We start from the raw sequence: 13198 nt of genomic DNA, 5'->3' as shown, positions 1-13198 counted from the left end.
TCCATAGACAATGATTTTTATACTGTATGAACTATAGATTATATCCCCTAACGCTACCCCTAAACCTAACCCTCACAAAAAACTTTCTGCATTTTTACATTTTCAATAAAACATCATTTAGTATGTTTTTTTTTTAAAGTGATTTGAATTATGGGGACATTAGAAATGTCCTCAAAAACCACATTTATAGCATAATACCCTTGTAATTACCAGTTTATAACCTAAAAAAAAGTTACACACACACACATACACACACACCTTAGCTATATCCCTTACCTAAAGTTAATTTTAACCCAGAAATATAAATCCTTACCATATTCTCAACCTCATATTGTTCCAAACCCACATGACTTTCTTCCTTACATAGAACACAAAAGCAAATGATAGGCAGAATGTTAGCCTAAGTCACTATTAACTTTCATTAAATCTGTGTGTGTGTGTGTGTGTGTCTGTTAACACACAATGAAAATAAATGGTATCTGTGGCTAATATTCTACCAAACTAGGGCTGTGCGATTTTGACAAAGTTATACTGCAATTATTTTGAAAAATATTGAGATTGCGATTTAAACTGCGATATGGTAAACAAATAAGTGATTTCTTTTTATCAAAATTTGGTAATATTTTGCCTATGTTCTTAAACATAAGCCACTCTTTGAAGGTTCACACTTGAGTCCTCTTAAAAAATTGGACCTTTTTCACTTCAGCAACCAAACTAAAATATAATAAATAAAACAGTGAAACAAAGAGAAAAACAAACAAACATATTATTCATATTCACATATTCCTGTCCACTGTGTACCTGGTTTTGGTCCACTTTGTAAAAGTGTCTCAGCCAAATTTACATCATCATTATTACAATACCATGGGGTGTATTATTTATATATTAACTTTTAGCGGCCAAGCATATTTGGTATTAAGCAAAAGTGAAATTAAAGTAAATCTGGAGCGCTTTAAAAAAGATGTGCTTAGTGTACCAAAACAAACGGAACTGAACGCATCTGTTACTCTGATCACAAGATGGAACTGAGGTGCACAGAACCGCACTGTAACTAGTGATCGACTGATATGGGTTTTTTTAATGGCTGATGGCGATACTTAGCAAGCAGGGTGGCCGACAGGCTGATATATCACACAATATAGTAAATAACAAACATAAAATTGATAAAAAAAAACAAACTCTTATTTAGCACTATACAATGCATCCGGAAAGTATTCACAGCGCTTCACTTTTTCCACATTTTGTTATGTTACAGCCTTATTCCAAAATGGATTAAATTCATTATTTTCCTCAAAATTCTACAAACAATACTCCATAATGACAACGTGAAAGAAGTTTGTTTGAAATCTTTGCAAATTTATTAAAAAAAATAAATAAATAAATAAATAAAAAAAATAAAACAATAAAAATCACATGTACATTAGTATTCACAGCCTTTGCTCAATACTTTGTTGAAGCACCTTTGGCACCAATTACAGCCTCAAGTCTTTTTGAGTATGATGCTACAAGATTGGCACACCTATTTTTGGGCAGTTTCTCCCATTCTTCTTTGCAGGACCACTCAAGCTCCATCAGGTTGGATGGGGAGCGTCGGTGCACAGCCATTTTCAGATCTCTCCAGAGATGTTCAATTGGGTTCAAGTCTGGGCTCTGGCTGGGCCACTCAAGGACATTCACAGAGTTGTCCCGGAGCCAATCCTTTGTTATCTTGGCTGTGTGCTTAGGGTCGTTGTCCTGTTGGAAGATGAACCTTCGCCCCAGTCTGAGGTCCAGAGTGCTCTGGAGCACGTTTTCATCAAGGATGTCTCTGTACATTGCTGGATTCATCTTTCCCTCGATCCTGACTAGTCTCCCAGTTCCTGCTGCTGAAAAACATCCTCACAGCATGATGCTGCCACCACCATGCTTCACTGTAGGGATGGTATTGGCGAGGTGATGAGCGGTGCCTGGTTTCCTCCAGACATGACGCTTGCCATTCAGGCCAAAGAGTTCAATCTTTGTTTCTCATGGTCTGAGAGTCCTTCAGGTGCCTTTTGGCAAACTCCAGGCGGGCTGTCATGTGCCTTTTCCTGAGGAGTGGCTTCCATCTGGCCACTCTACCATACAGGCCTGATTAGTGGAGTGCTGCAGAGATGGTTGTTCTTCTGGAAGGTTCTCCTCTCTCCACAAAGAAATGCTGGAGCTCTGTCAGAGTGACCATCGGGTTCTTGGTCACCTCCCTGACTAAGGCCCTTCTCCCCTGATTGCTCAGTTTGGCCGGGCGGCCAGCTCTAGGAAGACTCCTGGTGGTTCCAAACTTCTTCCATTTACGGATGATGGAGGCCACTGTGCTCATTGGGACCTTCAATGCTGCAGACATTTTTCTGTACCCTTCCCCAGATCTGTGCCTCGATACAATCCTGTCTCGGAGGTCTACAGACAATTCCTTGGACTTCATGGCTTGGTTTGTGCTCTGACATGCACTGTTAACTGTGGGACCTTATATAGACAGGTGTGCCTTTCCAAATCATGTCCAATCAACTGAATTTACCACAGGTGGACTCCAATCAAGTTGTAGAAACATCTCAAGGATGATCAGTGGAAACAGGATGCACCTGAGCTCAATTTTGAGTGTCATGGCAAAGGCTGTGACTACTTATGTACATGTGATTTTCTTCGTTTTTATTTTTAATAAATTTGCAAAGATTTCAAACAAACTTCTTTCACTTTGTCATTATGGGGTATTGTTTGTAGAATTTTGAGGATAATAATGAATTTAATCCATTTTGGAATAAGGCTGTAACATAACAAAATGTGGAAAAAGTGAAGCGCTGTGAATACTTTTCAGATGCACTGTATTTACTCAATTTCACATGAAGCTTTAACTTTTTAAAAAAGAATCTAAAAAAATATTATTGTATTTTAAATGGTAAATAGCAGTTTCTTCTGATTTCTGTTTAGTCATCAAATTTGAGTAATTTATTTGCACATGAAGAATTATTAATATATTAGGAAGAAGGAAATAACAGTAAACACAATAGTCAAGCAACCATGGATGGCATATCTACATTAGCAATCACATTATCTAAAAAAATACAGAATCAAACCAACTGTACTGTACATACAGTGCACAGTGAATAAGATATTTACTCGTAGGGCACATTAAGCGCTTTTACTTTGAAGTTGCACTCACGCGCTCGTGCGAATCCAACACGAGCAGCAATCTCCTGACAGTTTAAATGGCCTGAATCGCCTGCTTGGATTGTCACGGACTGACCGTCATGATTTGTAAATCAGAGGACCTTTTGATCCTGATACTGAAGTTTTGATTCTGGCTGATAGAATACATGCTTCAGAGGAAGATAATAGATGAGCATTCGACAGGAAGAAAACACTTGATTTTTGTGAGAATCGTGAATTACATATATCTGCATATTTGCAGATGGTATATAATAAAAAAGTTTTATTGATATTTGCCTTTAATCATAAGAAAAGTTACAGGGAACTGTTGAGGAGACTGTTAGAATACTTGCTTCAGAGAACTATTTATGAGAATTCCACAGGATGCTGGTTCGGCTCAAGTTTTATGAGGTTGGTTTATTACATCTGTTTAAACGAGATATGCGCATATTTGCAGACAGTATATGACATTAGTTTTTGATATTTGGCTTTTTATCATTAGAAAAGAAAGTTAAAAATGACAGGGAACTGCTGAGGAGAGGCTGATAGAATACGTGCTTTAGAGGTAAATAAATGAGCGTTCCACAGGATGCTGGATCTGCTCAAGTTTTGTGAGGTTGATTTATTACATCTGTTTAAACGAGATATGCACATATTTGCAGACGGTATATGATATTAGTTTTTACTGAAAAAAGTGATTTGATTTGATTGATTGATATTTGCCTTTTTATCATTAGATAAGACAGTTAAAGGTGCAATATGTAATATATTTACTGTACTAAAGCATAAAATTATCATAATATGTTATCAGAGATTTAGGAAACATGCTAAGTTGAAATACTGGCTTCTCTGAAAACAATGCTACAGCCAGTATATTCTACTTTGAAATGTCTGTTCCAGGCTGGAATTTCTGTTTGTGTTTTGGCCTGTGTGATCCCACCCACTGCCCATTTCCCAATAGTATTTCGACAACCCGGGTTGCCAGATTTGAAACAAGTTAGCAAGCAAACACAGGGCGCTGCAGCAATGAAAGCCAGCAATACATCTAGCTAACATTGACAGAGTTATAAAAAATCCACATGTCCACAGTTATAAATCCATGGTTTATAACTTGCAAACAATAAAAACACTACAAACGTATAAATTAGCTAATCAACTTACAGTGTAAGGCTCGTTGCTTGCCATTGTCAGTTTGCTCGTTCCTGTTGCGTGTCCTCAACCTGTCTGGGGAGGAGGGGGTGGGGAGACAACTCTCTCCAATATTTTGAATTTGGCTGCAGTACCCATTTTAAATGCTTGATGTCAATGTTACATATTGCTCCTTTAAAAGTTACAGGGCACTGTTGAGGAGAGAGAGGGAGAATGAAACAGGCGAGCACTTTAACATTATGAGCTCAAACGCATCTGTCGCAGCTCTGATATGCAGACCGTTTAAATGAGACTGTGTTGCACACCAGCCTATTATTGTAGTAACACGATGGCACGTAACAACAAAACGAACAGTGACTGGTCGTTTACATGTCTCGGTTGCTTCACATGCAAGCAGGTGATTCTCAAGAAACAAATCTGCCAAAGGGGAAAATTTATCGGCCGATGCCAATAATTAAAGAATTCCGAGTATAGGCCGATTTAACGGCCTCTGCGATATATCGGTCGACCACTAACTGTAAGCACTTAAAATACTGTAATAATGCACTTACACAATACAGACTGGACAGAGCAGCACGCAGAAACTTTAAAAGCGAGCAGTGCAAGCAGACTATTTATTTAAGTAAATCGCAGCCCTTTGTGGTTTAATAATCACAGTCATATCACAATTTCACAATTTTAATTTTGATTAATTGTGCAGCCCTATACCAAGCATCTAATTCTGTGCTGCACTGAAGAAAGAAATTTATGACAGAATTTTCATTTTTGGGTACTATTTTTATTTTATTTTTTTATGGCTTTTACCACTTTTATTGATAGGAAAGTGGAGAGATAACATGAAAAATGAAGAAGAGGGATGAGATCAGGAAATTTTACTAGCCAGATTCAAACGTGGGTATCCCATAAAAGTGCCACCACGCAATGTGTCAGAGTACAAGCACAACGCGTGGGACATGTCTCCAACCTTAAAATCACTTTTTAGTGGTCAGTGCTCTCATACACTTCAAAAACATACTGAACGCCATTCTCCTCCTGCAAATCTATGGGTACACCTGGGAACCTGATCAGAAGAAAATGAGAAAGAGAAACAAGAAGGTACAATAAGACATTAATCACTCTTCTATCAGGGCTGATTTTACAATACAGTATGAGTGCTGCATACATTAATTGAGAGTATAAGGAAGACAACACAGAAATACAAAACATAATACATAAAAAGTCACTTACACAATCATAATAAAGTATTTCACTTATTGTGTCTATTTTGAAGACTATACTGTATATGCTTTGGTAATATTCTAAAATGGTGACAATCAACTCAACTCATCCACTTTAGACTGGTATAGATAAATGCTGACTGTGCCATTTACTTGTTGAAACTATAATAAAGTGATAGATCTGAACACACAAATAACAAAAGATTTAAATACAAATAACAAAAGATAAAATATTGTTGCCTTTTGTCAGATGAAGTAGCTGATGTAACCTGTGACGTTTGGTGCAGTCCACCTTTGATGCTAGATGCCACTTTTTACATAACAAGAGGGCTTTTTTTTTTATTGTATCTGTATAGACACAATAATACGGCATGTCTGTTCCAGTGCCAGTAAATCCATTAATGCCACTTTACTCAAGGATATGAATAAAAGTATACTCCTAAACAAATGTAAAACAGGTTGTGCCTAATAAATGAAAGTGCTGCAAAACAACGGCAAGCTTTACTCTTGGGCTTTTTAAATGTTTGACGCTTAACTGGTGCTTTAATGTCATTGCTACAAATTAGGATGAGGCTATCAATACATGCCAGTATTGGAATTTAATAATGTACAGTTCTATGCAAAAGTCTTAGGCATATTATATGTTTTACAAAAACATTTGTCTTTAGACGATTACTTTATATCTTCTGCTTTAGTGTGTCAGTAGAAAATGTATAAATTTTAGATTTCCAAAAATTCCTTTTGCAAAGCGAATAGAAGTAGATCACAGTGTCCTACAACACATGGTATGGCCTCAACAGAGCCCTGATTATCATTACTGGTAGTCTGGGTACACACGAAGAGACAGAAACAATTAAGACAGTACACAGAACTGTGGCAAGTTCTTTAAGATGCTTGAAAAACTGTGCGCAAGTGTACCTAGGAGAATTTATGTTAAAGGCATGGGGTGGTCACACCAAATATAGATTTAGTTTATGTTTACTGCACTTTAAAAAATAAATTCATGGCATTAGTTTTTGAAAACATTTTTCACAACAGCCTTAAACTTTTGCACAGTACTATATGCATCTATGGCTCCAAATGGCATATGAGCACTCACTCGGGCAGGAGCTTGTACTTATTCAAGTTGATATCAGGAATAAATGTGTCACAGTCATACTGCTTGAGGACCCGTGTTACAAAAAGACGACTGGGACTCGAGCTCTCCATCACCTCCTGCAGAGCACATCATCACAAAAACAAAACAAATATTATATGTGGTTATGTTGTACAAGATATCAAGAGACTGATCTGTAAGTAGAGAGGAGTATGAGGGAAGGGAGTCTTTTGTACCGTTTGCCTTTAGACAGTTTCCATAACAACTAATTGTTATACAGAAAGATCAAAACTTTGCTGTGATATAACTGACATATGACTGTGGTATAGGTGGGTACTAGTGTGTGTGTGTGTGTATAACGTTATATTAACATAATATAAGACATGAGCAAATTTCAAATGGCAATCAATGAAATTAGGAGAAATCTGTTTCATGATAGGAAAACTCTTTTCAATACTCAAATTCAATACTCTCTTCATCATAATCAACATTTTACAAAATTAAAGAAATTTATAAAATGTGATGTAGCATGCATGGTGTTCTTGCAGATCACTCCCATATTAGTTTTAAGTTTATTCCACATAAAAAGTTCAGTTCACCATGTTCATTAGTAAAACTATAACACAAGACCACTGTAGAACTATTTTTACAATATAATAGAGGAGTCCTACTGGATTTGCTGCATATTCATCAAATATCTATACTTCTAATAATATTTTCTGTATAACATTTTTTTTTTTCTCCTGTGTTTCTCAATAGACATGACAGAAATGTCATATAACAACCTTGTATAGAGCACTGCCACCAATTATCCAGAGTTGGTCAACTTGCTTTTCAAGCTCAGGGCTATCCAACAGATGAAGAGCTGAACTGAAGTCTGAAGCAAGATAGTGAGCTCCATCTGGGGCTGTCCTGTTCAGTAATAGAAAAAAAAAAAAAAAAAATCATTCAACCTCCTGAGACCCAAGCGTGACTGCTGTGAGCATTTTTCATGTCCCTTTTTGATTTCTTCTAGCAGCACATAATTTGTACAGCAATTAGTTTCCCTAAAAATTTATGGCAACAAATGTGGACAGTAATTTTACATAATGCCATGCTATGGAAAGTCAGATTTTTTTTAGCAAATTGTTTATTATGTTTCCAGAAGTGTTGGTTATTCATATTTTTGAGACGTTACAGACATTACATCAGAAATTAGCATAATTAATTCTTATTCAAAGTAATGGCCAGCATCATCCAATCTCTGCTAACCATGTTCAAATAAAAATTATACATTATAAATTCTGAATAAACACTGATGAGCCAAAACATTATGACCACTCACAGGTGAAGCGAATAAAAGTGATCATCTCCTAACAAGGCCACGGGTCAAGGTCTGGGTAGATTAGATGGTAAGTGAACTCTCAGTTCTCGTAGTCAATGTGTTGAATGCAGGAGAAATGGGCAGCAGTAAAGAACTGAGCGACTTTGACAAGGGTCAAATTGTTATGGCCAGACGACTGGGTCAGAGCATCTCTGAAACGGCAAGGCTTGTGGGGTGCTCCTGGACAGCAGAGGCGAGTACTTACCGACAGTTGTCCAAGGAGAGACAAACCACAGACCAGCGTGTTGGGCACCCAAGGCTCGTCGATGCACAAGGACAACGAAGGCTATCCCATCTGGTCCGAACCGACAGGAGGTATACTGTGGCACAAGTCACAGAAGATTTTAATGATGGTTACGGGAGGAATGTGCCACAACTCACAGTGTATCGCACCCTGCTGAGTATGGGGCTTAGTAGCTGCAGACTGGTCGGAGTGCCCATGATGACCCCTGTCCACCGTTTAAAGTGCCTACAATGGGCATGCGAGTGTCGGAACTGGACCTTGGAGCAGTGGAAAAAGGTTGCCTGGTCAGATGAGTCCCGTTTTCTTTTACATCACGTTGACGGCCGTGTATGTGTGCGCCATTAACCTGGGGAAGTGATGGCACCAGGATGCACTGTGGGAAGACGACAAGCCAGTGGAGGTGGAGGGAGTGTGATGCTCTGGGCAATGTTCTGCTGGGAAACCCTGGGTCCGGCCATTCATGTGGATGTCAATTTGACACGTCCCACCTACCTAAACATCGTTGCAGACCAGGCACACCCCTTAATGGCAATGGTATTTCCTGATGGCAGTGGCCTCTTTCAGCAGGGTAATGTGCCCTGCCACAAATTGTTTGGGAATGCTTTGAATCACATGATGAATAGATGTCAAGGTGTAAGCCTGGCCTCCAAATTCCCCAGATCTCAATCCGACTGAGCATCTGTGGGATGTACTGGACCAACAAGTATGATCCATGGTGGCTCTACCTCGCAACATACAGGACTTGAAGGATCTGCTGCTAATGTCTTGGTGCCAGATACCACAGGACAACTTCAGGGGTCTTGTAGAGTCCATGAATCGGCGGGTCGGTTTTTTTGGTAGCACGCGGAGGACCAACAGCATATTAGGCAGGTGGTCATAATGTTTTGGCTCATATGTGTATGTACTGATTGCCATTGTCCCATGTCTGCCAAACATGTTGAGTGGTCCAAACATCATCTGCAGCCTGAAACTGAACTTTTGAAGGGAAATTTGGATTGAATGCACTAAAGGATGCTCCCTTGCTCCTTATTTAGTGAATTACTTAACCTCCACTATGCTGTCTGTCTGCAGTGGTCTCAGAACGGTTCAAAATGCACCAAAATGCATTTTTCAGCTTTTTGATGAACACATTGATTCCCAGTGAGATAATGCACAGTAAATATAGGATTTCTAAGGAATAAATGTGCTAAATTACACATTATTGTACATTGTATTTAGCATTTTGTTGCCATTTCTCCAAAAGACAAATTATGGTGTGGTCAGCGCCATGCTGTTTAGTTCCATTACTCTGTACGTCAAAAGTTGAACCCTTTACTGGCAGCACAGAGACTCCTTAACTGAGATCAGTCAGTTTAAATGAATTTAAATTATGTGTTATGTATAGCGAAACCAAAATACAACGTCCACACGTGTATGCGGGGGTCGCACAAGGTTAAATAGGCTACTTTATAAACTATAGTGGTATATGAAAGAAAGTAATGTTAAGATTACTAAAGTTAAGTAATGTAAGATTACTTACTTAAGCTCTCTGCTAAGAACTATGTTAATTCTGTTCTTCAGGGGTCGGTTTGATGCAGGAATAGAGAACCATGTCTTTCTGCCCATAAGGACCACATTCTTTTTACCTGTCACATGACAAAGGAAATTAATTAAAAAGTGAGCAAAAAAAAAAAAAAATTAAAAAAAATAATAGTGTTTTAGGTTTTAGTTGAATTTCAAGACAAATATGTAAAATAAGCCAGACATAATCGTGTAAATTCATAGGGGTATGACCAAAAAAAAAAAAAAAAAGGCTGAACATCTCAGCATATTTTACCCTCAACTGCAGGGGTCATTGTCATCCTCTGAAAGTGCTTGAATTCATTACTGTAAAGAAAAAGGTTCAGGAAAGGTAAGAATCACTGTATGTCAAGGGTCAAGATATATTTTGGTTGAACAAAACATATGAGGTTTGCTTTGTGTTAAGGGTTAAAGGGATAGTTCCCCAAAAATTACAATTCTTTATTTATTCACCCTCAAGCCATCCCATATGTGTAAACATAACTATTTATTTTTTTTACCATAAATCTCCAAATCTTCAAAATGTGACTAAGTGAAAGTGGAGATTAAAAGTAACAAAGGACTTAAATACTGATCTGTTGTTTCTCACCCACAACTATCATATTGCTTCTGAAGGGTTGGATTATATTTGTGGCCTTTACAGTGCATCCAGAAAGTATTCACAGTGCTTCACTTTTTCCACATTTTATGTTACAGCCTTATTCCAAAATGGATTAAATTCATTATTTTCCTCAATTCTACAAACAATACCCCATAATGACAACGTGAAAGAAGTTTGTTTGAAATCTTTGCAAATTTATTAAAAATAAAAAACACACACCACACATGTACATAGGTATTCACAGCCTTTGCTCAATACTTTTGTTGAAGCACCTTTGGCACCAATTACAGCCTCAAGTCTTTGAGTATGATGCTACAAGCTTGGCACACCTATTTTTGGGCAGTTTCTCCCATTCTTCTTTTCAGGACCTCTCAAGCTCCATCAGGTTGGATGGGGAGCGTCGGTGCACAGCCATTTTCAGATCTCTCCAGAGATGTTCAATTGGGTTCAAGTCTGGGCTCTGGCTGGGCCACTCAAGGACATTCACAGAGTTGTCCCGGAGCCAGTCCTTTGTTATCTTGGCTGTGTGCTTAGGGTCGTTGTCCTGATGGAAGATGAACCTTTGCCCCAGTCTGAGGTCCAGAGCACTCTGGAGCAGGTTTTCATCAAGGATGTCTCTGTACATTGCTGCATTCATCTTTCCCTCGATCCTGACTAGTCTCCCAGTTCCTGCTGCTGAAAAACATCCTCACAGCATGATGCTGCCACCACCATGCTTCACTGCAGGGATGGTATTGGCCAGGTGATGAGCACTGCCTGGTTTCCTCCAGACATGATGCTTGCCATTCAGGCCAAAGATTTCAATTTTTGTTTTGTTTTGTTGGTCTGAGAGTCCTTCAGGTGCCTTTTGGCAAACTCCAGGCGGGCTGTCATGTGCCTTTTCCTGAGGAGTGGCTTCCATCTGGCCACTCTACCATACAGGCCTGATTAGTGGAGTGCTGCAGAGATGGTTGTTCTTCTGGAAGGTTCTCCTCTCTCCACAGAGAAATGCTGGAGCTCTGTCAGAGTGACCATCGGGTTCTTGGTCACCTCCCTGACTAAGGCCCTTCTCCCCCGATCACTCAGTTTGGCCAGGCGGCCAGCACTAGGAAGTGTCCTGGTGGTTCCAAACTTCTTCCATTTACAGATGATGGAGGCCACTGTGCTCATTGGGACCTTCAATGCTGCAGAAATGTTTCTGTACCCTTCCCCAGATCTGTGCCTCGATACAATCCTGTCTCAGAGGTCTACAGACAATTCCTTGGACTTCATGGCTTGGTTTGTGCTCTGACATGCACTGTTAAATGTGGGACCTTATATAGACAGGTGTGTGCCTTTCCAAATCATGTCCAATCAACTGAATTTACCACAGGTGGACTCCAATCAAGTTGTAGAAACATCTCAAGGATGATCAGTGGAAACAGGATGCACCTGAGGTCAATTTTGAGTGTCATGGCAAAGGCTGTGAATACTTATGTACATGTGATTTTGTTCGTTTTTTTATTTTTAATAAATTTGCAAAGATTTCAAACAAACTTCTTTCACATCGTCATTATGGGGTATTGTTTGTAGAATTTTAAGGAAAATAATGAATTTAATCCATTTTGGAATAAGGCTGTAACATAACAAAATGTGGAAAAAGTGAAGCGCTGTGAATACTTTCCAGATGCACTGTGTGTGATTTTTGGAGCTTCAAAGTTCTGGCCACCATTCACTTGCATTGTATGGACCAAAAGAGCTGAGATATTCTTCAAAAAATCTTCGTTTGTGTTCAGCAGAAGAAAGAAAATAATACACATCTGGAATGGCATAAAGGTGATGAGAGAATTTTCATTTTTGGGTGAACTATCCCTTTAAGAATGGTCTATATTATGCTGTATATACGTTTGGATAAGGCTCTCGGAGGAAATGTGCTGATTGAGGATATTTAACAGACTCCAGGGACAAAGGTCAAGCTTCGAATACAAATATCTGTACAGTCATGTTCAGTGAGTGCAGTAATAGTCAATTTCTTCCTTCTGTCATTCTTTTATCGATGCTGTCATTTTATTCCCTCGTTCATTTGTGAATAGCCGAAATGAGCAAATATTCTGGGTAAATGTCTAGACCTCGTTTTAAGACGTATCGCAGATGTTTAAGAGTACTTTACAGCTGTTTCGAAATATGCCTATAAACCTTTTTACTTATTGTATCAACATGACAGAACATTAGCAGAACAGTTAGCAACAAATAGTAGGATAGGCGTAAAACTTTCTCACCTTAGTCTTATTGGGTGCCACGGTAGATTTCCATTTTTCCCTATTCCCATATCGGGACAAACTGCTACAATACAGTTGAGTAGTCGAGACATAACTCTCCAGAAAACAAATTATAAGTCACAGCGCAGCCACAGAAGTGTCTTCCTCCCGCCAGCGAATGTACGAACGCTACTACGTCGAACGTTTGGGGCTCATTAATATAAATTACGTAACGTGACGCCAGTCAACTGATTTGCTGAAGTCTTCGCTCATGAACATTATTTATGTTACGTAAACCGGCTTCCCGCCAAATGTGCAGAAAGAAGGAGCGTTCAGTTCAGAATCGAACATCCTTATGCCCTATTCACTTCGAAGACTTTACCATCCACTGCGAGAGCTTTGGAGGGCTTAAAGGTGTGAAGTGCCCTTCGGAGGCTGATTTATTACGTTTGGAACGCAGGGTGAGACCGAGACGACACAGGAAAATGGATAGGCAAAAAGCTCGTGTATGTGTACCCTTAAAACAAAATTCAAGATACATCACAAGTGTAAAGTAGGGTGGCAATGCGTCCTCTTTTTCGGACCTTAAAAAA

The 13198-nt window shown here is 38.9% G+C and overlaps 1 protein-coding gene across 1 annotated transcript; it reads right to left on the bottom strand.

Annotated features, from left to right (window-relative positions):
* Positions 1-4890: 4890 nt before the first annotated feature.
* Positions 4891-12818, bottom strand: dhfr (dihydrofolate reductase). Its single transcript, XM_051660341.1, has 6 exons — positions 12627-12818; positions 10045-10094; positions 9748-9853; positions 7407-7533; positions 6625-6740; positions 4891-5368 (listed from the first exon to the last, which is right to left on the bottom strand). Exons 1-6 carry the CDS (start codon positions 12716-12718, stop codon positions 5287-5289), a joined length of 573 nt encoding a protein of 190 aa, XP_051516301.1. The 5' UTR covers positions 12719-12818; the 3' UTR covers positions 4891-5286.
* Between the last annotated feature and the right edge of the window lie 380 nt (positions 12819-13198).

Source organism: Myxocyprinus asiaticus, chromosome 3, assembly GCF_019703515.2.
Source record: "Myxocyprinus asiaticus isolate MX2 ecotype Aquarium Trade chromosome 3, UBuf_Myxa_2, whole genome shotgun sequence".
Lineage (NCBI taxonomy): Eukaryota > Metazoa > Chordata > Actinopteri > Cypriniformes > Catostomidae > Myxocyprinus > Myxocyprinus asiaticus.
Note: the sequence above shows the minus strand (reverse complement) of the source record. Positions and strands in the feature narration are given on the sequence as shown.

Bases quoted from the DNA above. Each gene is read 5' to 3' on its own strand.
- dhfr (XM_051660341.1), bottom strand. From the start codon at position 12,718: ATGTCTCGACTACTCAACTGTATTGTAGCAGTTTGTCCCGATATGGGA. The intron at 7,534-9,747 runs GTAAGTAATCTT...ATTACTGAACAG, and splicing joins GTTCTTAGCAGAGAGCTTAA to GACAGCCCCAGATGGAGCTC. The intron at 6,741-7,406 runs GTTGTTATATGA...TGTGCTCTGCAG, and splicing joins GTGGCAGTGCTCTATACAAG to GAGGTGATGGAGAGCTCGAG.